The sequence below is a fragment of the Amblyomma maculatum genome, chromosome 11, assembly GCF_055883805.1.
Source record: "Amblyomma maculatum isolate TAMU_Amacu chromosome 11, ASM5588380v1, whole genome shotgun sequence".
Classification (NCBI taxonomy): Eukaryota; Metazoa; Arthropoda; class Arachnida; order Ixodida; family Ixodidae; genus Amblyomma; species Amblyomma maculatum.
The window spans coordinates 71911242-71936101 of NC_139354.1; the positions used below are offsets into that span (position 1 = coordinate 71911242).

At 44.1% G+C, this 24860-nt stretch overlaps 1 protein-coding gene across 1 annotated transcript in view; it reads left to right on the forward strand.

Annotated features, from left to right (window-relative positions):
- The window catches only part of LOC146174142 (uncharacterized), a 64729-nt gene that overhangs the window by 32130 nt on the left and 7739 nt on the right, over positions 1–24860 (forward strand). Inside the window, exons 10-12 of the mRNA XM_084583124.1 lie at positions 7305–7509; positions 10961–11254; positions 13773–13873. Coding sequence (XP_084439250.1) covers positions 7305–7509; positions 10961–11254; positions 13773–13873 — 600 coding nt within the window. The remainder of the gene's footprint in view (positions 1–7304; positions 7510–10960; positions 11255–13772; positions 13874–24860) is intronic.

The window sequence follows — 24860 nt, forward strand, 5'->3', positions numbered from 1 at the left end:
ATTGCACCCAGCTTTGATGCTAATACTGCCCCAAACACAAGGGGAGAACTAAGTATAGCTCTTCAAAACCTACGTGAAAGTTACATCTCAGAACGTCCATGCTGAAAAGTTTCACTACGTTCTATGGCAACTATCACTGGCCCCCTTCATGTGAACGAGAACTTCCGCAGATATGGCAAAACATAGGCCGCGTTTCGATGTTGAGTTTGCTATAGCATATGCTGAGTTTCACTGCCTAGGAGCCGCAAAGAACTTCTGCTACAAATTTCACACCAACAAGTAACCTGTTGTGTTCCATACTCGATCTCTTTTTTTCGTGACACTGCTACTTGAACAGCTGTACTCCTTTATTACTTTTTTTAGTTTATGGCTTGACTTTGGAAGAAAACAACGGCCATAATGTAATGGGCCCAAGATGTACACAATGGATAGCAATTAAACTTGGTATTTTGTGAAGGCAAGTGGAGGAATAGAGGAGCATTACTTAAGTATTAAAAAAGACTTTGTCAAATGAGGCGCCATTTCAAATGTTGCTTAAACTTTCAAACGAAGCTCATAATCATCTTCTATTGGTATTCTATTTTGACCATTTATGCGCAAGCATACTGTACTCAAGTATCTCAATAAAATAGAATGAGAAGTTACATCTGGCGAGCAGAAAACATGCACTGAATTAAGATGAGGTAACCCCTGAGCGGACTATTCTACAGTTCCTATCGCAACACCCACACACGAGGCAGACTAAATGTTGTCTCCAGATACTACCCTTCTGCACTGAAGAGTATAAAGCTACTACATCTATTGTTGCTCACAACGATACCTTTCAGGAAGGCGCAGGCAAAACGGAACCCAAATGTAATTGCCCATAGACTCCTGAAACTTTGGCAACACGTGGTGGTTGCCAATTTTCACGTGGCTTCGTGATTTATCCATACTCAACGAGAGTGCCTAATAAATTCACAATGTACAGCATCATTGAGCTCTAAAGACAGATAGGGGTTTGATGCGTCTGGGCAATAAGCCAAATAGACGGCGTGAACAAAGGATACGAGAGATTGGTTCAGGTTTGTATAGTTCTACGTGTGACTTGCGGCTCGGATTTAGAAGTAGTACCTGATGGTATGAACACGAGGTGCACTGAAGATAATGCCAATTGCACGATGCGTGCACAATCGAAAAAGTGCAACATCAGTGTATGAGTATATTGCTTTAAAACGTGCCGCATTAAAAGAGAAGCCGACTTTTCATTACATACGTTTGTAATTATGTTTCATGGCATGTAACAAAAGTTTCGCTCTTCCCGCATTTTCCAGTAGCCTGATTCAGCGTGACCGTATGGTAACGACGGCACTTAAAAAACAAATAATATACCGGACATAATATTTCCCATATTAATAATGAGTGAGGAAGTAATTAAGCTTGCCATTTATTTCAACAAACGTTTTATAGCAGAAATTCGCGTTTATAGGTTTAATATTGGTCTAAGTAATCATTTTACAAAACAATCTTGACTTTCAGCCACCAAATACACTTATCTCTGAGATAATACTGCAACTATCTCATCTAAAGCATGCGCAAAACACCAGAGAGAACAGCCCCTGTGAAAAAAGAAAATTGCAGACGTTTAGTAAGCGTTCTGTGCAGACCGTAGGGTTAAGGCCTCTAGGTGATGCCAGAGGACACGGTTTGCTATAGTTTTATATAAACCTCTTTATCCGGGAGTTGACCGCTTGGCAGCTGTCGCTCCTGCTTCATTCCCGAGCGCTCCATCAATCATGTTCTGAAGTTCGTTCGCACCTCCGTGAGTAAAGGTCCCAGGCCATGCCATGAGCTTGTCAGCCGCTTCCCTTTGTTATGAATTCCACTGCTGCACCACTCGTTACTGAGCAGCCTACCAACTTTGCAGTAATCCGACTACCATCACTAGCATGTTCCATTTCAACCATAGTCGCTCGCTCCCCAGCGTCTCACAGTCCGACCACTACTGTAAAACTATCAGCAATGGCGCCCATCGGAGAACCAACTATTTGCACAGTAGGCATTATAGCTGACCATGTTCCACTGTTGCCGCCACCAGATGTCTGCCTCCGACCTTCCTTTACGAATTGCCCGGAATTTGTCTTCCGATCACGCCTGCTCAAGTAGGCGGCACAAATTTCGTTGCCGTTCCTCATCTTGGTGTTCCCGCTAGGATTCGACCATGTACCATCCTCTACAACAGCAGCCGAACATCTATTGACGGTAGTTATAGGAAGCAGTTAGTGTACATTGCAAGGCCTTAAATATCCCCTTTAACCCTAGATTGTGCAATTGGAGTGAGCAGCGGTAATTGTTCGTCCTAAATATTGGGGCTCTTGTGTCCATCTGAACTAGAAACTGCTACTCAAGTGCGAACACTAACAATGCTACATGTTTATTTTTCCCTGTTATTCGCAGTGAGTCCATATATGCTGCGTTGTCTACCTAGTTTGAGTATTAATTGCGCTCTGCACACGATTGAAATGACATAAATTTGTCGGGACCTTATGTCGTCTTCTTGTGCTCAAACTTTCTCTATCAACGTCAGTGCGTCATCCATTGCATATGCCCTAATTTCGAGCCTTTTCCTTTCATTCACAAAGCAGTCAATACTTCTAAAGCATTCCCAAAGTGCTCTACTTAGCTGAATTTTGGTTTCAGATCCTCATTTCTAGACGGACCTGCCATTTCATTACCACGCGAAGGCTTCCCCGCTCGCAGCCATCCCCTTCTGAAATTCGCCATGCTTTATGCCCAAGTAATCTACGGCACAATGCCCGTCATTCGCTCCTTCACGTGCTCTTCTATTTCCTTCATGGCAAATATCAGAAATGTCTCCAGGTTTCACCTCCATGGTCATCTACGACAACTACAACGATTTTTGATATTTAACTGTTGATTGGCCTGATCCTGCCGATCCAGCCCCCGTCGCTGTCTTCACCAGCTTCATCTAAGATAAGCTGCCTTGGACACAACAGACACCAATCATTGTCTTCCTTTACTTGTTTTTTCCTGTTTTGGATTTTCATTTATTGATTGGGCGAAAAACTAGTGGGTACCCTTCGAATAGACACCAGCACTGGCTCACCGCTGTAAAAATTGTCACGTCGTTTCCAACCACTTGAGCGTCATATTTTCCACCAACATTTGATCGACGTTCTGTGAAGTGGCATCAATAAACGATCGCATAGTCTCTGTGTTTCCCGTTAACTCTTGACAGAACAGGAAAAGATTCACCTGCTATTTCGCAGCTTACAAGTGAGCCAATAAAACAACCGACAGACACGTTTATCCCCTGTCCTAGACAGCCCCCTAGACCGCTTATAGAGAGTTGAATTTCTTTCAATTGTACAGCTTCGGGTGGGCTAATGTTCGCTTCTCCTCTGTCACGTTGACCATAGCAAAACTTCTGGTATGCATGACGAGCTCTTTCAATTCAATATCATACCATTCCGACTATGAAATGATTCCACCATTTTGTGCTCGTGATGGCATGGATATTGCTCGTCCTCGATCGTAAAGCTTGTCCACTTTGCTCTAAATAAATGTATTTCTCTCCATATGCACCTTGTATCGAAATGAGGCTTATGTTCGAATAACTTGGTTCGGTTGGCAACCACCTGAAATTGAAGAACTTTGCCGTCCATATGTTAACGTCTTCTTAGCGTGGTGGATATTAAAACGATATTTATCCCGGCCCAGAAAGTCTACGTGTTGTTACAGTGTCCTTTAGTTATTCGCGACGAAAAAGCGTCCTAATTTATTATGCTCCTCGCGTTACTACCGACAATTTACCCCGTTTCGTCTCTATCATCTGCGGCTTTGGCTAACCTTCATAATAGCATCAACAACATCTACCAATAGCGTTCTGTTTGTAGCGTTGCATTCAGGACGCTGCAGCGAATGCTTACGTCCAAGCCCATGTTAGTGTTTTGAACCCAGAGGCAGGTATTGACATTGAAACAAATACCAGCGGCACTGTCATCAGTGGCTTAGAAGCTCAAAAGCGAACTGAATTAGTTTATGTTGCAGAATACACCAGCCGCGCCATGATCAAACCGATCATGAAGACTTATTGTTATCGAAACCGAGTGCCTGGTCACATTCTCTACCATAGCGAAACTCCGGCCTAACTTATACGGCCAGCCATTTGTAGTCATTTGAGACCAACTTTCGCACTTTTGTTTGTCCTCTCAAAAATTATAATGGTTGCTGTGCTCGCTGTAGCATGTATTCTTAATAAAATGATATTCATTTAGTCTACTTGCGCTGGCCGAAAGCGCAATTGGTCTTGCTTTCCACTGCACGCGGCACATGTTCGCCATTCGCACCTCGAAACACTTCCTTGTCGTAGAACAGTATGACCAACTTGCAGACAAAAGATCTCTGGGTTGCTTCCTTTTTCAACATCCTTTATATTCTTTCTAACATTTAAGTGCCTCAAACATCCATCAAAACATTTCGAAAACGCAAAAAAAGTTTTTGTGCTTGTGTTTATGGGACAAAACGTGTCTGATTTAGTGAAGCTTTCTGACACATTATCAATAGAGCATGTGGACTATGTTTGATAATATGAAGATTTTATCGTGCACTGGTGCCTTTTGTTTACTCCCGTTAGACCGCTGTCAAGCGGTCGTTAGTAAGAGCTGGCATACCTGTTTAGTAGGCGACTGCTAAACACAAGCCACAGCAAAACGTTTACACAAATGAAGAATACGGTACATCTAATCGACAAGATCACTTCAAGGTTCTGCGCAAGAGCATACTGCCCGATGAAAAAAGTACTAACCAGTTATTTTTATTTGCTGTATCTGTAACTGTGGGATAAAAAAAGCCTGCGTGACAACATCCCCGCAAAACGATGCTGGAAACATGCCGCTCGCAAATATCTGCAAAGTTGCGGCACGTTTTCTTCTATATTGAATAATCAAATTTTGAAATGATTTTGTAAACGAACTTTTGCTATGTTTTAATATTACTCACTGAGGCAAATTGCCAGCCGTAACTTAAGATTCCTATAGACAGTAATAAATGGCGCCATTGCTAAATGACATTTTTTTTTTCATATGGCATTTAGTATTTGGCTGGGTATATAAAATTGGCAGTCGGTGTTAAGCGATGTTTTAGCACATAGCACAGAAAAAACAGTGAGGAGTGTGTAGGCAAACTTACTGCCTCTTCCAGCTTAATCCTAGCCTGAAGGGGTTTGACATTTTAACCTGTAACTGAAATACTAAAAAAAATGGCCTAAACGATAACAGAACGAAACTCACGGTGTGCTGTTACATTTTTGAGCCGAAGCTATAAAGTGTTTTCGGTGAAAGTGGAGCTGGTGGCGCACATATATGCTTACTGGCTACCCTATATCTCCAACACTTTCTTTCGCATCTCCTGTGGCTGCATCACTTTAGGTTTGCTTTCAGCACTGTATTGGAATCGAGCGCATATATTGGCCTGTTTTAGATAAGTTCCTTATATAAAATTTATATTTTTCGAGTGTATTCTCTGGTGACCTATTAACATTGTCAGCATTGGCTAAAAAAATGCTTTTTTTTTAGAACTCCCACACTGCAAAGCCTTTATACTTAATTTCTTCCCTAACCATCATCACGAATGGCGCTGGAAAGATGGCAACCATATAATTCCAGGTGAAGAGAAAACTGCTTTCATAGATCACTACCCAACTAATACGAAGTAGAATAAAAAGTGGCCTTGTAGATGTGTTGTCGTTGGCAATTCTGGAAAAAGCACGGGCGGGTCACAATTTCAGCCATTAGGGTGATGATGCCATGGATTACTAGTTCACGCTTGTGGCTTAGATTGAAAAACCTCGTTTGTGTTAAATGTCCCGCCTTCTAGAAAACGGGTCTGTGAGCCATGGTCTCGCCTGACGAGTGACAAATCCAGTGTCTCATAACAAAACCCGTTTATTCAAAATGCATTAAAAAAAGAACAATGTTAGGCTTCTCTGCGCTATAAACATGTGGTCGAGACGCGCAACAACGGACCACCAAGGATAAAACAGAATCAATGTCAGGGCTTTACCGTGGCAAGAAAAAGCACACTCGGCGCGAATGGGGTGAACAATAGTTTAAAAGCGCTAAGGGCGGTAAAAAAAATAACATTGGTCCTCACGTAGCAGAAACTCATTCAAAAAGGTCCAGCCGATTCCTGCAGGTACCGCTTCCGTCTTCGTCCTGGTAGATTGGTTCCGTCGTCCGTGCACATCCCACTGGCACGTGACACTCGCTGGCCGCTCAACTCCTCTTGCCCAGCACCGCATAGTGCTGCGCAAGAGGAATTCGAAAACGCAGCCAGCGTCGTGAAGCACAAGCGCCGGCTCAAAGCCCCTTATGACGGCTCAAGATCGAACGCGCAAGTGAAAGACCTTTGGAGTTGTAGCGTGAAACGTAGAGCTACAGTAAAAAAAAAAAAAAAAACCGTATGTACTTCACTGCGTTGCCTATTGTTATCGAAAATTACTCATCGTCCAAATGTCCTTGAAAGATGAATGTGCATTTTACCGTTCCATTTGACTAACAAAGCTCGAGAGTGTAGCTGCTCAATGTCCAATTGGATTTGAAGAGATAATTTAGAGATCTTCTTTGGTAATAATATAGTAAATGCAGTCCCATTTGCACTGCTGTTTGCACACGTAGCTTACAAACGATGTATTAACAAATAAGAATTACAAATAACAAACAGCGATGCATTGTATTAAAAAAGGAATAGCGTGCGTAAAGGATCGCCATGGGTAAAACAAAATTTATTGGGGTTGGGCGATCATATAATAGAACGGCTCAAAGGCAGTTGCTTCAGACTAGAAGAATGGTTGCAATAATTGAAGTGCGATCAGTAGCCATCAGCAGCGGAGATCAACTTGCACGCCCTACTCATTCGAAGCGTCCGATCGAAGCATTAGGTTATGGCTGTGGACGCTTTTCAGAAAGATAAAAAAGCGGAGGGTTTAAAATCCACGTGACCTATGTTTTCACTTCAGTAACCTTCTAAAAATATTTATTATTAAAAATTTATTTTTACGTAATCATTGCCACTGGTAAAGATGCTTTCGTTTTTTTTAATCATTTCAACACAAAAAAAAATGCGGGAAAAAATGTTCAGTGACTGCAACGTGCGAGCGTCCGCGAGTACGTAATTGGTTAACTTCTCCGCTAAGGCACTCCTGATAAGCTCTAGCACGAAATTGTTACCGTGATGTGCTTGTTGAGCTGCAATTTCGTGGAGGCTTCCCTCAAGGAATCATAAATAATAAATGTTCATCGCAGGAGTCCCAATGGTCGTCTTCGTGCACAGTCAACGAAAGTGAAGACGTCAGCCTCCAAGTGGAAGGAAGCGACAAAGACTCCTCTACCTATACTCTGCCTGTGTTTGGTCTCACCCCTTTCAGTACGTACGAGGTGAGGGTCAAGGCTTGTATCGCATCTACCTGCAGTCAAGACATGGCATTCGTCTTCAGGACGCCTCCTTCAGGTACTTTGTATTCATCTGCAACACATCTCAAAGCATTCGCCAAGTTTCGTACAAAGCAGTGGGTAGGAGTGCGAGTTATTTGCGGAACATACGCGATGTGGATGTGACACAACCATCTAAGAGTAAGGGTAAAATTTTTTTTCGATCACAAGTCCTCCGCTTGCGACTTCACTGACATTGCTTAACTACGACCGTTTGCAGAATATTAATGTTTATAAGCTAACACTTGAGGATAGATCTTGCATGACGGATCACCTCGCATGTATTGGGCTTTACCGCGAACATTTAGGAATTTCCAAACACACGTTGAAAAACGCTTGCGGAAAAATCTGCCAGATATTAATGGAAGGGCTGCTTTAAAACTGCTTTATAAGATTTGAACTCAATGAAATAAACTAAAATTGAACTTTGAAAATGTACGACAAAATTTTCGCTGTTTCTGTAGTAACATCCGTCTTGTCTGTATTAGCGTCGTCAATTTATTATTATTGAGTATTTTTGTAGCATTTTACTGCAGGCAGTAGGCATTTACCACATTTAATTTGTAAAGACACAAAACTTTGCAGTTATTACAGATATTTATATAGTCAAACGCACGACCAAAATTGCAAAGCAAAATTTTCGTGCAAGATGAATTTTAGCCTACACTAGATAGGAAATCGCACCCTTACTTGTCTATAACTCACACCCCTGAAAAAAGTGTGCCTTCAAGTACTTATGCACTCTTTCATGGGTGCAGCAAGTAGCGTTGCCTTCATTGCAAGAGTGAATTAGTACCTCAATGCACCCTATATTGGAGGGTGTGAGTTATAGGCGCGAAGTGTAGATTTAAGGGTGTGATTTTTTTACAGTGTAGTGTTTCAACAAGATCTGTTTAACTAAATTATGCTAAATGTTATGGGAAGGAGGAGGAGGACAAAACTTTTTTTAAATAAAAAAATGCAAACACTCCCAGGAAGACCTCTTAGTCCAAGGCTGTTCCTTCTAGCTTAGCCCGCACGACCAGCTGCAACTGATCTGCAGGTTGCGTGGCTAGAAGGGCAGCCTCCCAGGAGGAGGCCTGGGGTGTTTGACGGGAGGAACGCGAATGGGATGTGGGCAAATTGAGGAAATGGGAACGAATGTGTCTGGAGTTGTCGCCAGTACGTGCTGTCGATGTGAGAAAGCATGTGATGTGGCGGCGGGTATATGGCACGGCAACGACGATAGTGGTGAACAATTGTAGTGCAGTCAAGAGGTTCAGTGGAGGTGTATAATGAAGGTTTGGGGAGGCCATCCGCAGGCGCCCGGAAGCTTAGTTCTCGGGCAAACGCATGAGCGCGCTCATTTCCGAGGATGTCCTCGTGCCCAGGTACCCATGTGATGGTGATGGGATACAAATACAAATAATGTTATACAAATGAAGGTGTGTGGCTAATGTCTTTGGAAATTTAGAAAGCCTAAAGGTGAGTGTGAAAGTGTTTCTAGAACAGCTGAAAGGTTATTTTCTCACTCTCTGTAGGGTTAGAAAAAACATCGATTCCTAGACAATAGGATAAGAATTGTGCGGCCCAATAAGCTATCCTCGTCGCCTATGGCTACATTGGACAGGAGAGAAAAATGACAAATAATGAATGATTTAGAAAATTACTTCAGGCGGAAATTCAAATTAATGACCAGCTCTCATTTAAGTGGTGTGTGGATTATGTAATTATATGTTACTAAGGGATGGTTTGCAAATCGAAGAGAAGTGAGATACAGTGTCAAAAAACGACCTTTATAGAGCAATTGATTTCAATTAATATAAACAAGAATAAACCTCTTCGGGCTTTTGAATGATATGAGGTAATGGCCTTTGCCTGAAAGCGGTTCTTGTTTCCGATTTGCGCACGTAAGGCAAGCTTTCATGTTTGAGGAAGACGCGTGAATTTTTTTTTTAGTTTTTGTATACATCTATTGCCCTTCAGCGTGCAACTGGTGTCTAAATAACAGTATGGTTCTGACTCTGTGCATAATCTGAAAGGAAAACTGGGGTCTCGCGTCATACAATAAATGCGCATTTAATGTGAGTGCAGTTCCCTTTTCTTGCGTCAGAATACTAAGGGGTCCTAAATCGCAGTGAATGAAGCATCGGTACGGCACACAACCGTTAAAAATTGCATGTTAGTTATAAAACAAGGACGGTCATATTATTAAATGCCCATCTATTGACGGCGTATAAATAACCCCTACAAAGAGAAGAAAGTATTGAGCGCTGTGAGGTCAACAAAAAGTTATCACCTTAATTTAATAGGGCCTATAATTGGAATCTAAAGAAAGATAAACGTAGCAGACGGCGGCCAATAAATTAAGTGGGTAGATGAGGTTAAGAAATTCTCACGGGTCAAGCGGATGCCGCCAGCACAGGACCAGGGTCATTGGAGGAAAACTAGAGAAGCCTTCGCCCTGCAGTGGGTATATAATTGCTGATGATTATGCATACCATCAACAAATATACAAGGAGTGGCTCATAAAAAAGCGTGTGGCGCAGCTATACCATCCATTCACTGTGCGACGCCGCCAACATTTTCTTCCGTTATCCTCCCGTAGCCATGCTTTCGCGTCACATCAATGCGTTGTATTATTTGAAAGTATCAGTCTAGTACCAATTCAATCATGGAAAAAATTTGAGATGAAAAGAAATTACGCGAAAAAAAGTTGTAGTAGCCACAGCACTTCAATTAAAACTTGTATAAAGCATAAAGCTCTTGTCGCCTGGAGACGCATAGTTTTAGCTTCATCTTCCTAATCCGTCACCTCAGTAATCATCTTTTTCTCACAAATATACTCTCTCACAATAGGAGAAAAATTTGAGCGCGTTTCAGCAACATGCTTTCAGAGCCGCTGCGTGCGGGATCGCGTGACGCGCATGCGCAGAAAGAACAAGAAACCGTGCATATTGAGAATTCGGCTTCGCCACCTATTACCCATGCTTTCGGCTGCACCCCTTTCCATGCATTTCGGCTGCACAGAAGGGCACCGGGAACGCACTCAAAGTTTCTCACTACATCGAGGCTGAGGCTAATAAAACTTTTTTCACAATAAGTGGGAAAAATAGGGGAAGTCAGCTAGCGTGCCGCAGGCCGTGGAGACTTTCGACAACGCCGGCCCATTCGACGGCCTTGAACTGAATGCCAGGGTCATCGCTGGACCTTAGCTTCTCCCAAGCTTCTTTAGAGGGATCAGGCAAGAGTTCTGAGGGAGGAAGGAGTAATGAGGGAGTAAAGGCTAGTAATTCCTGTAAATGGTGACCGTAAGTGCTCTTTGATATTTAAAATTTTGGAACTAAATATGTTCCAAACGTTCGAAGTGACAAGGTTGCCTTGTCAAGGTTGCGTTGGTTGCCTAGGTATTTAAGATTAATATATTTGATTGGAGAACACACAAGTCACTCGGCTTTCTAGAGTGTAACCCAAAGGTTCTATCTTTGCAGAACTTCCAAGACCCATAATCACGGCGGTGCTATCGAACAGCACGAGCTCCATTAATCTAAAATGGATATACGGACTCTTGCAAGAAGACCCTGAATTGAATGTGAAATTTGAAGTTGTGGTGAAGACGAACGCCTCGTACCACGTTATTCATACAGATGGCAGTTCTGTTACCGTCACTGACCTCCGTTCTGGAACGGAATATGAGGTTCAGGTACGTGCTTCGTTGGAACATGTGCCAGGGAAGAAAGTCTACAGCCCGTCGTCTGAAGCCACTGTGAGCACAAGGCCAATCGGTAAGAATGCTTTTGCTTTGTGTTCATTAAACAAAGCTCATTCGCATCGCCATAAAAGGTCAGAAATATACAGGCAAATAAATGTGGCACTCGAGGGCCCTTTCATTCAAGTCGGAGGCGAAGGAGGACGGAAGAAAAAAGATAAAGACGAATTGCTCATTAAAAAACAAACATGTCGCAGGATACGATTGCCACCTACGTTAACACGGCACTATTCCTAAAGAGTGTTCTGACATTATTGAGAAAATAATGCCAATCATCAATACTTCGATTACCGATAGGGATGGTAAGCAAATATTTGAAGCCAATATTTGCTTATGTGTGGCCTTTAGTATGTAAGACATATTGATAAATATTCTGTTCTTATCCTTCAGTCCACTCCTTAATGAGCCAATTAACATTGCTTATAACTCACCGCGATATTATGTTTATTTCGATCTTCTCAGTGTCTGCTCTTTGTCTAAATTTTAAGACTTCTTCAATATCAGTTTGTTAAAATTATGTGCAATCTAAATGCCTGGTGGCGCCTCCATTCTAATGTGGCATTTTACTGAGCGCATTGGATTTCTGCAGCAGTGCTTTCTGATGTGGCTCATGCTTTATGAAAGCGATGATGTTGCTGGAGAGAAACAACTCGTCAAAATCCTTCCTCGAAGAAACGTCAGCATTTTCGAAATCGCAGTAAAGGTACCCAAATAAATAGTACGAAACCTCCCCCAGCTAGCCTAAGGTCGATGCCATTCAAGCGAGAATATTGCTGAGCACTGTGAATAGGCTATAGTGGGGCAGATTTCTTATTATGTTATTTCTGATGCTATTTTGGATATCTGTATTTTTTTATTAGTGAAAAGAATTTATCGGTTTTAATGTGCGCCATTGAATGTGCGACCCTCTGCGCTCTAAAGCATATATTCGAAATATTATCGTAAGTATAATTTTATTTCCATAAAGAGCTTCTCACAAAACATTGAAGAGTACAAGGTAGTACAAATTTACAAGAAAGGTAGAAAATTTAGGACTTTCAATTCATATTAGCTGCTGGGGCATTGCGCTTTCTGTATGAGTAGAAAACTGCCATAAGTGTATTCAAAGGCTTATTGCGCCGTATATGAACTAGATTTTGCTACACTTATTTGGTACATGTTCCTGGTACCTAGAGATGGATAAAAGACGCTATCAACAAGGTATCTTTTCGGGGAACTCCATCTATCTACCTCTGTGCGATGTGTATCGAACTCATTGTAGGCAAGGAGTGCTTGGTGCTTGGCAAGAGTGAAAAACCATGCTGCGGCTAGGAATATATAACATTGGAATATTCGTGCGTGCATCCGCCAAAATATGCAGAAATATATTGATGTCCTAAGTTCAGAAGGATCTGTATATCATAACTCTGTTAGTGCCGATTCCGCAAAAGAATTGTAACTTTTTTTATCGAAGCAATTCAATTCATCGGCAAGGAGGTATTATGAAATGAACTGCCCTAGGTGTTCCGAAATTAAAACAGGCAGAAACAACTGAATGGATGAGAGTAGAGTTCTAAATTAGGTAATATTTTTTTATAAAGTAATCGATGCATGTAATTGCTTTATTGCGTCGAGATTTTTGTGTGTGGCATGCGGTGTGCTTCCCGGTAATGGTAGGATCTGGCACTACAAAACGCCATGTGCTCCATGCACATTTCACAATTAAGGGTGTCTTCAAGAAAGCAATTTTGGAGAGTGTGTTCCCGAATGATTTTTTAATTGCTAAGTTAGGTTTTCGAGATGCCGCTTTCCCAGTGACTTTTTTCTTCAAGGAATATTCCCTTCACCACATCTCTCGAGGATATTTTTGTACAGAACTTTGTTTCCAGTCACATTGATCATTCAGCACTGGTTGCGTTTATGCAGGCGCGATTATTTTAGGCACTGCTCTTTTGAAGAGATATGAAAGCTAATTTTTGTCCCAGTCTAAAAGACTACAGAACTGTGTCAAAAATACGGCAAAATATTCTGTAGTTCTGTCGTAACCATCAGATCTTTCTGTAGTTCTGTAGTACTTTGCTGTAGTTGTGTAGTTTGTCTGTAGTATATTTCTGTTGTCTGTAGTTTTGTAGCACTTTTCTGTTGTAACTACAGAAATGTTCTGTTGTCACAACAGGTTTCCCGTCAAAAACCGCACAGAAATCCTGTCGTACATCAAAAAATTTTCTGCAGCTTTTTTCCGACTGAGTACTTTCTGTAAAGCAAGATTTTAAATGCAATGACTAATTATACACGAAAAAAATGTTGAAGAGTCGTTTTTGGTATCATCAAAAGAAACCATAGCTAAATACATTGCAGAATTTAATAAACTAGTCAGCAGTTTAACGAAGACTTGAAGCCTATCCCTCCGCTCTCAAAGCAATCAGGTCTGACCATAAACTGCTCCTAATATGTCTATGTCGAGTCATTTTTTTCTGGCCTCTTGTAAACCCGCATTTTCTCTGTCGTTCTCTGATGTTTTATTTGCCCTAATATTATCTTATGTTCTACCACAGTTCCCCTTGCTCCGACTTTGTCTACGGCAGGCTTCCAAACAGCACCAGGTGTTGCTGCTGTGTTTTGGGAGTTCGAGAATAGCACCGTCACTTACGGCGAGGTAAGTAGCACAAATAATTTTTGTTCGAATACGAAAAAAGGATACGACATAATCTCATGAATAACTAGACAGCTCTTCGTTCACTTACGTGAAAAGTTCATATGTGCAAATGTGAGATGTCCACGTAGGCTACACGTATGTAGCTTGAAACGCATTTATTTACATTTATGCTACGCAGTGCGCCCCAGTCATTGGCAGAATCGAAGATACATGTATCTTCGATACTATATTTAGATACATTTTGTGTATCGTGTATTTTGAAGATACTCGATACTGTTATGACCGTGCATGGTCCGCACTTGCGCGCTCTATTGTTCGCCTGTGGGCATGGATATGTGCTGTTGCTGCAAGGGCGCTAAGTAAGCCTGTTTCCATGAATCCTTTTGTGTGTGCCTGTTTTGCTTTGTTGAGACCCTGCAAATGCCAAATTGGCCCTGTCAAGGGAACGTCTAGAAAAATACAAAGAAATGTCGCCCTGTGGGAAATAGCCGGAAGTGCTTTCGTTCAATTGTTCACCCTTCCCGTCGAGAAGCGCTATGGTCAAGTGATGAATGCCTATTGTCCAAAGGAGACGACGTCCGCTGACATGCAGGACAAGAAAGGAGCGTGACGTATACGGCCATTAGAGGATTTCCCGGAATACAGGAAAGATTTGCAATTGTCGGAAAGGGACAATGCTGGGAGCAGTATGTGGCGCGCGTGCACTTGGGTTTCTGAGAAGGAAATCCACTTACCGGAACCAGCATATCGGATCTTTGCTGAATAGAAATGTACCTCCTCGCCATTCCCAAGCTCTTCCCGCCAACAAGTGACCACGCCCAACGAAACAATACCGGACCAGTCAGTGCATCAGACCATCAGTGCAGTGATGTGTTCGATTGGATGCCGATTACTGAGGGGCGTGCCCTGGAACTGGTTGGTCAGCATCTTCAGAGAGGGGCTGGACATAGGGGGTTTTAAGGACGTTGCAGAGCACGAAATGACGCTCTGAGCCCTGGGTAAACGGCTCATTCAGACGCTTCTCGCTATGAACACTCAACGCTTGCCATTTTGCTGATATACCCTTCTTTTTCATGTAAATACGTTTTCTCAAAGTGCCATTAAACCTGCTTGTATATATTTTACCAACTTCGAAGATTCAATCCTTCACCAACCCCGAGTCTCTGCACGCTACCAAGTGAAGGCCGGGTCGACATAGTCCCAGCGTCACGACAACTGGTGACCAGCGTTGGGATCTGAATCTACAAGCCACAACATCTGGTGATTGGAGGTGGCATCTGAAGCTACAAGCCACAACATCTGGTGATCGGAGGTGGCATCTCAAGCAACAAGCAGGAGGAACAATCGGCCAACAAGAGAGCAGCTCGGAACATCTATCGCATGTGTGGGTGAGTGCTTGGCTTTTTCTTCTGATGTGGACCAGGTTCTAGAAAAGGGTTAGATTTTAGAACTGGTAAAGAGTGTGGAAACGCCTTTAGGTTTGGTAGTTTGCACAGTTGATTTGGAAGTAGCCGACACTCGGAGCGATCGTGGACCTACAAAAGCTGCAGAAACCGGAACTGTTGCAATTGTGTGAGGAATTGGGAATTGATAAGAGTGGTTTGGCACGAAAACCCTTGATTATAGAGGCAATCACTGATCTGGGAACCGATGGTGAGGAGCTCAGTGAAGCATGGAACCTCATCGGACAAAAAGGAGCAGCACAGACAGCAGAAAGAGCGGGAAAAAGAGGAAAAGAGGCGTGAGCGTGAAATTGAAATTGAAAGAGAAGCAAGAAGGCTGGAGCTAGAAATTGAGCTCCGGAAATTAGAACTAGAGTTGAGCAAGAGGTCGGGCAATTGTCCCCAGCTAGCGGTACCTCTTCTCAACAAGGAGGCAGATTTCAAGATGTCAAAGTACATGCAGCCATATGTTATATCAGGGGATATCGGTCTGTATCTGGCTAACTTTGAGCGAACCTGCGAGAAACTGTCCTTCCAGCGAAACACTTGGTCTCAGAGATTATTGACGGTTCTGCCCTGCAAGGCAGAGGAGGTTTCGCGCGGCTAAGCAAGGAGGACGTGGACAACTACGAGAAGGTCAAAGCTTGCCTTCTGAGAAAGGATAGGCTTAGCGCCGAGGCGTTCAGACAACGTTTTCGGAACGCTACTAAGTCCAGGGACCAGAGTTACCCTGAATTCCTATACAATTTAAGAGTCAATTTGGGCGAGTGGCTAAAGAGCACTGATTCCTACAGTGATAGGGACGCTGTAGTCGAGCGAATTCTTTCGGAGCAGTTTTATAACTGCCTCCCAGAAAAAGAAAGAAATTGGTTACAGGACCGAGGCGAAATTAAGTCGGCAACTGAAGCTGCCGAACTCATTGAGGAGTATGCTGCGCGCCGACAATTCAGAAACCCGGCAGTGGATAGGCCCGGCAATCCCAAGTTGAGTGTGAATAACCGTCAGAAAAGGCACTTTGCTAGATTTGCAAACGAAGAAAGGAAGGCTTCTTCAGGCAAACGCCCTAGAAAGGACGGCAGTGAGAAAAGTGGGGAATTGACCAACGCGCAGAACACAAAGAACAAGCTTGGGGCTAGGAAGCCGCTCACATGCTTTAGGTGTAATGAGCAGGGTCACATTGCCGTCAACTGCCGGAAAGAAAAGATTGCTTTCTCGTATTTCAGTGACTGCGATGAAAATATGCAGCTTTTGGAACCCTACCTGCATGACCTAGTAGTCAACGGGAAGCCTAGCAAGGTACTGCGTGATTCGGCCGCAACGGTGGATGTTGTCCATCCCGCGTATGTGTCGCCTTCCGACTATACAGGACAGTGTGCATGGATCCGCCAGGTAGTGGAGGAACAGAGTGTGTGCTTGCCAATCGCGAACGTGGTCATCGAGGGCCCTTTCGGCGAGTTAACAACCGAGGCTGCCGTTTCAGGAAAGCTTCCTAAGTGCTATCCGTATTTGTTTCCCAACAAATCGGACATGCTGCTGCGAAAGAGGGGCATCCTTTTCGGAGACAGAGTTGTGCAAGCCTTAACATGTTCAAAGGCGCGAGAACTAGTTACACTGCTCATTCCAGAAAATTCCACAGCGGAGGAAACGGCAGTTAAAACAGTGGTCGATGGGGAAGATAGCGGGTCAGAAAGCTTTCAGAGCGAGGCATCTCAGATAAGTCAACTTGAAAGTGAGCTTAATGAGACGCGGAATGAGGACGTTCTTGAGAGTAACCTCTTGCCGCCAGTGTCTAGTAATCTCACGAGACTTTTAAGTGGAACCCGAGAGGACTTAGCTATGGAGCAAGCCAATGATCCCAAGATACAGGAGATAAGGGAGCGCCACCGTGCCACTAAGACAGAAAAGAATATTTCTTTCGAGATGAGAAAGGGAGTGCTGTATCGCTTATTCAAGGATAAGCGCGGAGTAGAGCGGGACCAATTAGTTGTTTCCCAAAAGTACTGCGAAGACTTACTGCGACTTTCCCATGGCAGCTCGTAGTCATGTCACCTTGGAATAAGGAAAACAAAGCAGAGGCTGTTGCAAGAATACTATTGGCCTGGATGTTTTAAGGACACGGAAAATTTTGTACGGTCATGCAACACGTGCCAGCGGGTTGGAAAGGCGCAAGATAAATGGAAAGCTCCGATGGTGTTAGTACCAATCATTACCGAGCCCTTTCACCGGTTAGTAATAGATGTAGTTGGGCCACTTCCTGTGACAGAGTCAGGGTACCGTTATATCCTCACTATGTTATGCCCAGCCACAAAGTTTCCAGAGGCTGTTCTGCTGCGCGAGGTGACGTCCGAGAGTGTAGTGGATTCGCTGCTGTCAGTGTTTGCACGAGTTGGATTCCCTTCCGAGGTCCAAAGTGATCAGGGTAGCGTTTTCACAAGTGTCCTCACCACCTCATTTCTCGAGCGATGTGGCCGTAAGGTAGTGCATAGCTCGATACACCATTCGCAGAGCAACAGCGTAGAAAGATGGCATTCTGTTCTCAAACGAGTCCTGAGGGGACTGTGCAATGAAAACAAGCGCGAATGGGATACCTGCCTGGCAAGGCCGACCGTGCACTACTTGGGTCACAATGTAGGTCAAGGTTTCAGGAAACCCAGCGAGATTAAGATTTCTGCGGTAGCAGACTACCTGCGGCCGAGCACGTAGACGGAAATTCGGGCATTCCTGGGGCGGACGGGATACTACAATCACTACATCCCTAACTATTCAGCTTTGGCTAGCCCTCTGACCGACGCTCTCCGAAAGACAGAACCGACAAATGTAGTCTGGGACGAACAAAAGGAAGAGTCCTTCGTAAACCTGAAGGCTGTGCTGATTAGCCGTCCGGTATTGCGAGCTCCAGACTTTGACCGAGAATTCACGGTCCAGTGTGATGCAAGTGATCGAGGGCTAGGTGCTGTTCTCTGCCAGAGAGATGACGACGGTAATGAGCACCCCGTGCTCTACCTGAGCAGAAAACTGAGTTGTAGAGAGAGGGCTTATTGCGCGTCAGAGAAAAAGTGCGCTTGCATTGTATGGGCCATTCAAAAATTGCAGTGCTATCTTGGAGGGGCCAAATTCTCCGTAGAGACGCTCCATTGTCCCCTGGCTTGGCTGCAAACTGCGACATCGAAGAACAGTCGCCTTCTTAGGTGGAGCTTGATTTTACAGCAGTACAATTTTGAAATAAGATACAAAAATGGGAAGTTAAATGGGAATGCGGACGCGCTTAGCCGCTGTTTCTAAGCGGTCCGAGGTGTTCCTCACCATGTATCCAAATTGATAATCAGGTTTTCTTTTTTTTTTCGTGCGCTTGTATATATGTGAATATGTAAAGCAGCACGTTTGGTTTTCTAGGCATACGTGGGTCCTGAACGCCTTGAGTGTGGGCTTTTCTCGGACAACGATGGCAGTTTTCTTTTTACCTGGTCTATTCAGAAGGGAGCCGAGTGCTTGCTTAGACATGTGGTTGAGTTTCAGAGACAGCTCAAGCAATTTGGCCTACGACAATCAAGACAACGCGACAAGCAACAGCGAGCTTCAAGCGTTCATGTGCAGGCCATTAAGTCGTCTCTTCAAGCAGCAGCTGCGACTGCTGCCCTCCGTGACTCTTCTGGCGGGGGAGGAGGCTGTTACGACCGTGCATGGTCCGCACTTGCGCGCTCTATTGTTCGCTTGTGGGCATGGATATGTGCTGAGGATATGTGCTGTTGGTGCAAGGGCGCTAAGTGAGCCTGTTTCCATGAATCCTTTTGTGTGTGCCTGTTTTGCTTTGTTGGGACCCTGCAAATGCCAAATTGGCCCTGTCAAGGGAACGTCTAGAAAAATACAAAGAAATGTCGCCCTGTGGGAAATAGCCGGAAGTGCTTTCGTTTAATTGTTCACCCTTCCCGTCGAGAAGCGCTATGGTCAAGTGAGGAATGCCTATTGTCCAAAGGAGACGACGTCCGCTGACGTGCAGGACAAGAAAGGAGTATGACGCATACGGCCATTAGAGGATTTCCCGGGAATGCAGGAAAGATTTGCAATTGTCGGAAAGGGACAATGCTTTGAGCAGTATGTGGCGCGCAGGTGCACTTGGGTTTCTGAGAAGGAAATCCACTTACCGGAACCAGCATATCGGATCTTTGCTGAAGAATAGAAATGTACCTCCTCGCCGTTCCCAAGCTCTTCCCGCCAACAAGTGACCACGCCCAACGAAACAATGCCGGACCAGTCAGTGCATCAGACCATCAATGCAGTGATGTGTTCGATTGGATGCCGATATCTGAGGGGCGTGCCCTGGATCTGGTTGGTCAGCCTCTTCAGAGAGGGGCTGGACATAGGGGGTTTTAAGGACGTTGCAGAGCACGAAATGACGCTCTGAGCCCTGGGTGAACGGCTCATCCAGACGCTTCTCGCTATGAACTCCTAACGCTTGCCATTTTGCTGATATACCCTTCTTTTTCATGTAAGTACGTTTTTTCAAAGTGCCATTAAACCTGCTTGTATATATTTTACCAACTTCGAAGATTCAATCCTTCATCAACCCCGAGTCTCTGCACGCTACCAAGTGAAGGCCGGGTCGACTTAGTCCCAGCGTCACGACAACAGTAAAGAAAAGCTCAATTATTGAAGTCGTTGTGAGACTGACGGCGCTCCTCAGACTGTAGAGCCCCTGAGACAGCTCGGCTTGTGGTACCGCCTGAGTTTCCTGCAAATGCCCCGGCCCCTCAGCGTCAACCACATTTCCAGATTCCCTTTCTTTCAAAGTGAAGCAGGCAATGGTAAGTAGGTGCTCACGAGGTGCTTTACCTTTGAGCATCGAGTGCTTACCACGAAGCTGCTAAGCCTTTACAGACACACGGAGCGATATGAACAAAGCGGAAACGCAGGGCGAACACGCAGTAGGGATCAGGCACACTGTTGTACCCGGGCCTCCAACCCTTCGCCATTGAGGGTGGAAATCTAGTTCCTGGAATGTATTGTTCACCATGATCTCGCATGCATTGTTAGAAATAGGAATGGGATTATGCGGAGGGGAAGCCGCAAAAGGTAGCCTATTATCTTTGAGATGGAGACAAAATCCACAAAGCCCTTCACCTACCGTTTCCTGCCTAGCCTTGGCTGTAGAGGGATACCAAAATTACTGCGGCCTAGTCGCTCACGTTAGCATGTCACTGCTATGACGACGACAGCACCCCCCTTGTTAGACTAAACAGCTGAGTGCTCTTCTACCTAAAAAACGAGAGCTCTTTGCGGTTTGACACAAAATGCGAGGGTAACATTAGGCAAACCGAAGTGGAATGTAACAGTTTAGAACACAATATACACTATCGTCGCCAAAAATAAAAAAACGATCGGGCTAGCAGGGCGCTTCCATATTGTCAACTCCGTGGACTCCACGGACCTCAATGTGAAAATACGAATATCCCATTATTAGGATCTTGATACATGCAACTAAATCTACTCAATGCCTTTGCGGGTGCTGCTCGCAAAGCACCACTACAACCTTTCCCCTTTTTATCGCTTTCCCGTCCAATGTGGCTTTATCACGTTTTAGTTTTTTAGGCGATATCTTATGCAAACCATTAGGCCCAAAGCCGTAGGCGTTGTAGCAGCACATTTTGTAGTTGTAGTTACTGCGTATCGAAAATACTCGAAAACTGTCTATAAACATAGCACTGTGGTAATTGGTGAATTGATTGGTTTGAATAATATCCTAATATTTGATTATTTGAAGAATAATTGAAATATCATTTCTCCGTGTTCAAACACGGAGAAAATTGGGAAAAGGGAGCTCAAAGTTGTCAAAATGCTCAGAGTGAGAGCTTGTGCGTTTTGTTGTTAATTGGGAAATTGTGGACTGTGTAATTGATGAAATATTAGTTGAAACAATAAAGAGGAAATTGAAAATTTTGAAAAGGTAGCTGAATGGTTTAAAAATGCTCAGAGCGAAAAGGCACTCCTAGATGATGGTAAGAGTTAAATTATTAGCGTTAATTGATCAACATCCAAAGGGTGGTTGTTGGAAGGCATTACTGTAAAATTTAAAAACCCATGCTTGTTGATGCTAGGAAAAACCAGAGTGCGTAATTGCTGAATAACTGAGTTAACTGAAAAGTACAACAGTTCAAAAGGGGCGGTAAATGTCAAGAGGCTAAGAATGATAAGTCAATCTCCGCTGATGCTAATTAACAAGTTATAAAATTTAAAAATTGTTTAGTTCGGACTTGGGTTTCACGTCAACAAAGCGACTCAGGAAAAGAGAGACGCCGCAGTGGAGGACTCTGAATATTTCGACCACGTGGGGTTCTTCAACTTGCGCTGACATCACAAAGAACAAGGGCGCCTAGCTTTTCATCTTCCCCGAAAAGCGGCTGCCGAGGCCGGGATGCAATCTCACATCATTGGGAAAGCACTACAGCACCCTATCAGCGCGCATCCCTCTAGTGCAGAAATTAAAAAAATAAAAAGTTTAAAAACAACTTTTGTGTCTGTGAAACGCTATGCGTCATACCTGCAACAGTGAAGTTCCCCAGCTGTGTATCCAACCCAGCCACCGGCTAAACCTGAACGCGCAATGGGTCGCATGACATTTGAAGACGTAGCCGCCTAGCTACCTGTGGCTTCATTGTCTGGCAGGTTATGCGTGAAGAATTATAAATATTTTATAACCAGTAAAAAGTAAAACATATTGTGTGTGTGAAACACTATCACGTCATACCCTTGACGACAGAACCGTTGTGTTCTTTCAGTTTTTAGTTATATATTTATTTCATTTCTTGGTATTTTATCCTTTTGAACGTTTTATTTTTTCTTTGATGCAAGCCCTTCAGGGCCTTTATAGGAGACAAGGAGGATTACAAACAATTGCAGTCACGATCGTAGGAGGTCTGCATGGAGTAGAAGTGAGCGCTCATGGCTGGGGCACGCCGAGACACTGGTTAGATGACTGGCATAGACACGACTTGTTTCTTACGTTTCAGTGGATGACGACACACTCTGGTCGCAAGCTTTGCTTCAACATACTTATGACATGCTATGATTAACACACTAATGATTCAAGGAATGGTTTTGGAGTAAAAAAGGCTGCGACGCATCTTTCAAACATATTGTTACGTAGCGACCTGCATTCGCGTGCTGCGCCGATGGATCTCTGCGTCGCGCGAGGAAACAGAGGACGCTGTACGGACGCGCCTGGCGGCCAGAAGGAAAAGTAAAGATTCCTCTTGGTTTGGGATTCACCACTCGCGGTCACTCACTGCTGGCCTGCGCTAGCATCCCATCTGTGGTGACTCGTCTGCCTCGCCAGCCAGCTCCGCGACCCGCTTATGCGTACTCACAGACGAGATCTTGCTCCCATGTATTTGTGCGATATCACGCCGTGTCATGACCTCTTACATCGCCGTACGAAAGTCCGTGCAAGGTGCTCTAGCGCTCAGGAAAACAATGCACTCTGGTCATTCGTGGTCGACGCGAGGTTGGGTCTACTACCGAGTGAAGCCATCCCATATTGACAATTCCCCAACGTCAGAGAATTACGCGCGTAGCAGGAGTGCAGCAGTACCCCAGTTCGCATGGAACTTTACTTAGACATCGGCTATGCACTGTAATGTGTTCCGGCAAGCGTCTGCATTGCTCAAATGCGTGGAAGTAATACGAGGGATATATTGAGTAATGCGCAGTGCGAGTTTTAGCGAAAGATGGAAGTGCGGTTGTTATACTTCTGTCCCAAAACAGAATATAAATTTATTATGCTCAACTTTATTCTACCGGACGCTCAAACATCAGCAAAACTTTGATCCATGCAAAGCTGACAATTGAGTGAGTTTGCACAACATCTTGGAAATAAAAAGCGCACAGAGAGATATATTGATAAGGTTTACAGTCAGTTCTAATTAGCTGATTCCCTACCTCTGCAACTTGTTCCTAAATACTTCCTTCGGCATCCGTGTCACCACTGGCCTCTGATGGTAGGCCACAAAATAGAAAGGGCTATTGCTTTCTCTTCAAATATGGGAGTCAAGGTGTAAGTAGGAAACCAATAGATAGAAAGGGTTCGAAGCGGCTGTTGGCCGCGTGGGTTGGGCGCTCGCCTCACGTTTGGGAGGTTGTCAGCGGTGTCGACCATAGACAAACGAAAATAGGCATAACCTCCTCAGAACTACCTTTGCATGTCTTACATGTGTGCGTTTTTAGAAACCTTCGTAAAGGTTTTGCTAAGCGTTTTTGTTAAACAGGTTTCGAGTACCACATCGCGTAAAATGAGTTCGTTTCACCTAATACAAGGTGGCGTTCAAGGCTGCGCAGCCAAAACGAACGTGTAAGTGACCTCTCTCGAAAGCAATGTCACTGCGATTGAAAAAAATGATTCAGAATTGTATGTCTTAGTATCTAATGAAAAGCATTGCAGCATAGGGATTCCGCGTTTGAATTATTTACGTATGCACTAGAGCGACAATTAGGTCATTCAGCTTTCTATTTCGCTGACATCGCTGACACCAACTGCTTCCACATCGTGGATAGCGTACTGCCAAGGGCATCCTTTCGTTCGAACCTCAGGTTTTGAACTCACCTGCTGCGTCAGATCTACCTTCTCTCCACACGATATCTCTTGACAAAGTTCCAAACAATGCAATGATTCCCAAGCTAGCCATTTTGTTCTTTTTCCACTGCAAAATGACATGCGGATTACTGTCTTCGACTTTGCCACAAGCACGGTAAGCAGATGTTAAAAGTAAGCGCATTAGTTATATTCGTGGCGTACTTATTGCTCCACATTCAAAAGTAGAATTCTAGGCTGAAAAAGTGCAGAAATTATTTCTAACCCTCAGTTCAGTTCAGTCGTGTCCGACTCTTCGTGATAAAATGGACCATATCACGCCACGCTTTCCGGTCTCTCACTATCTTCCTAACATCACATAACTTCATCTGCAGCGCCTCGAGGATGCCATCTAACCATTGCGTTCGATGTCGACCCCTTCTCCGGCGGTGACCCTCAACCTTTCCCGACATCAAATCTTTCTCCAGCGATTCCTCTCTGCTCATCAGATGACCAAAGTAGCTGAGCTTTAACTTTAGAATTTGACCCTGCAATGAGCAGTCAGGGTTTATAGTCGACAATATCGACTGATTTGATCTTCTGGCCGTTCAAGGAACTCTAAAGAGTCTCCGCCAGCACAACAATTCAAATGCGCCAATTATTCGGCGGTCAGCCACCTTCACAGTCCAACTCTCGCCTCCATACATGACAACTGGAAAGACCATAGCACGAGTTATACTGATCTTGGTTGGCAGTGTAATGTCTCTGCTCTTTACTAGGCGGTCAAGGCTAGCCATGGCTCTCTTTCCCAGAAGCAGGCGTCTCCTAATTTTATGGCTGCAGTCTCCTTCCGGGGTAATCTTGGAGCCCAAGAAGAGAAATTCTGTCACAGCTTCCACTTCTTGTCTTTTGATGCTCCAGGACTTGATAGGGCAAGACGCCATGATCTTTTTCTTTTTAATGTTCAGTTTAAGCCCAAACATCT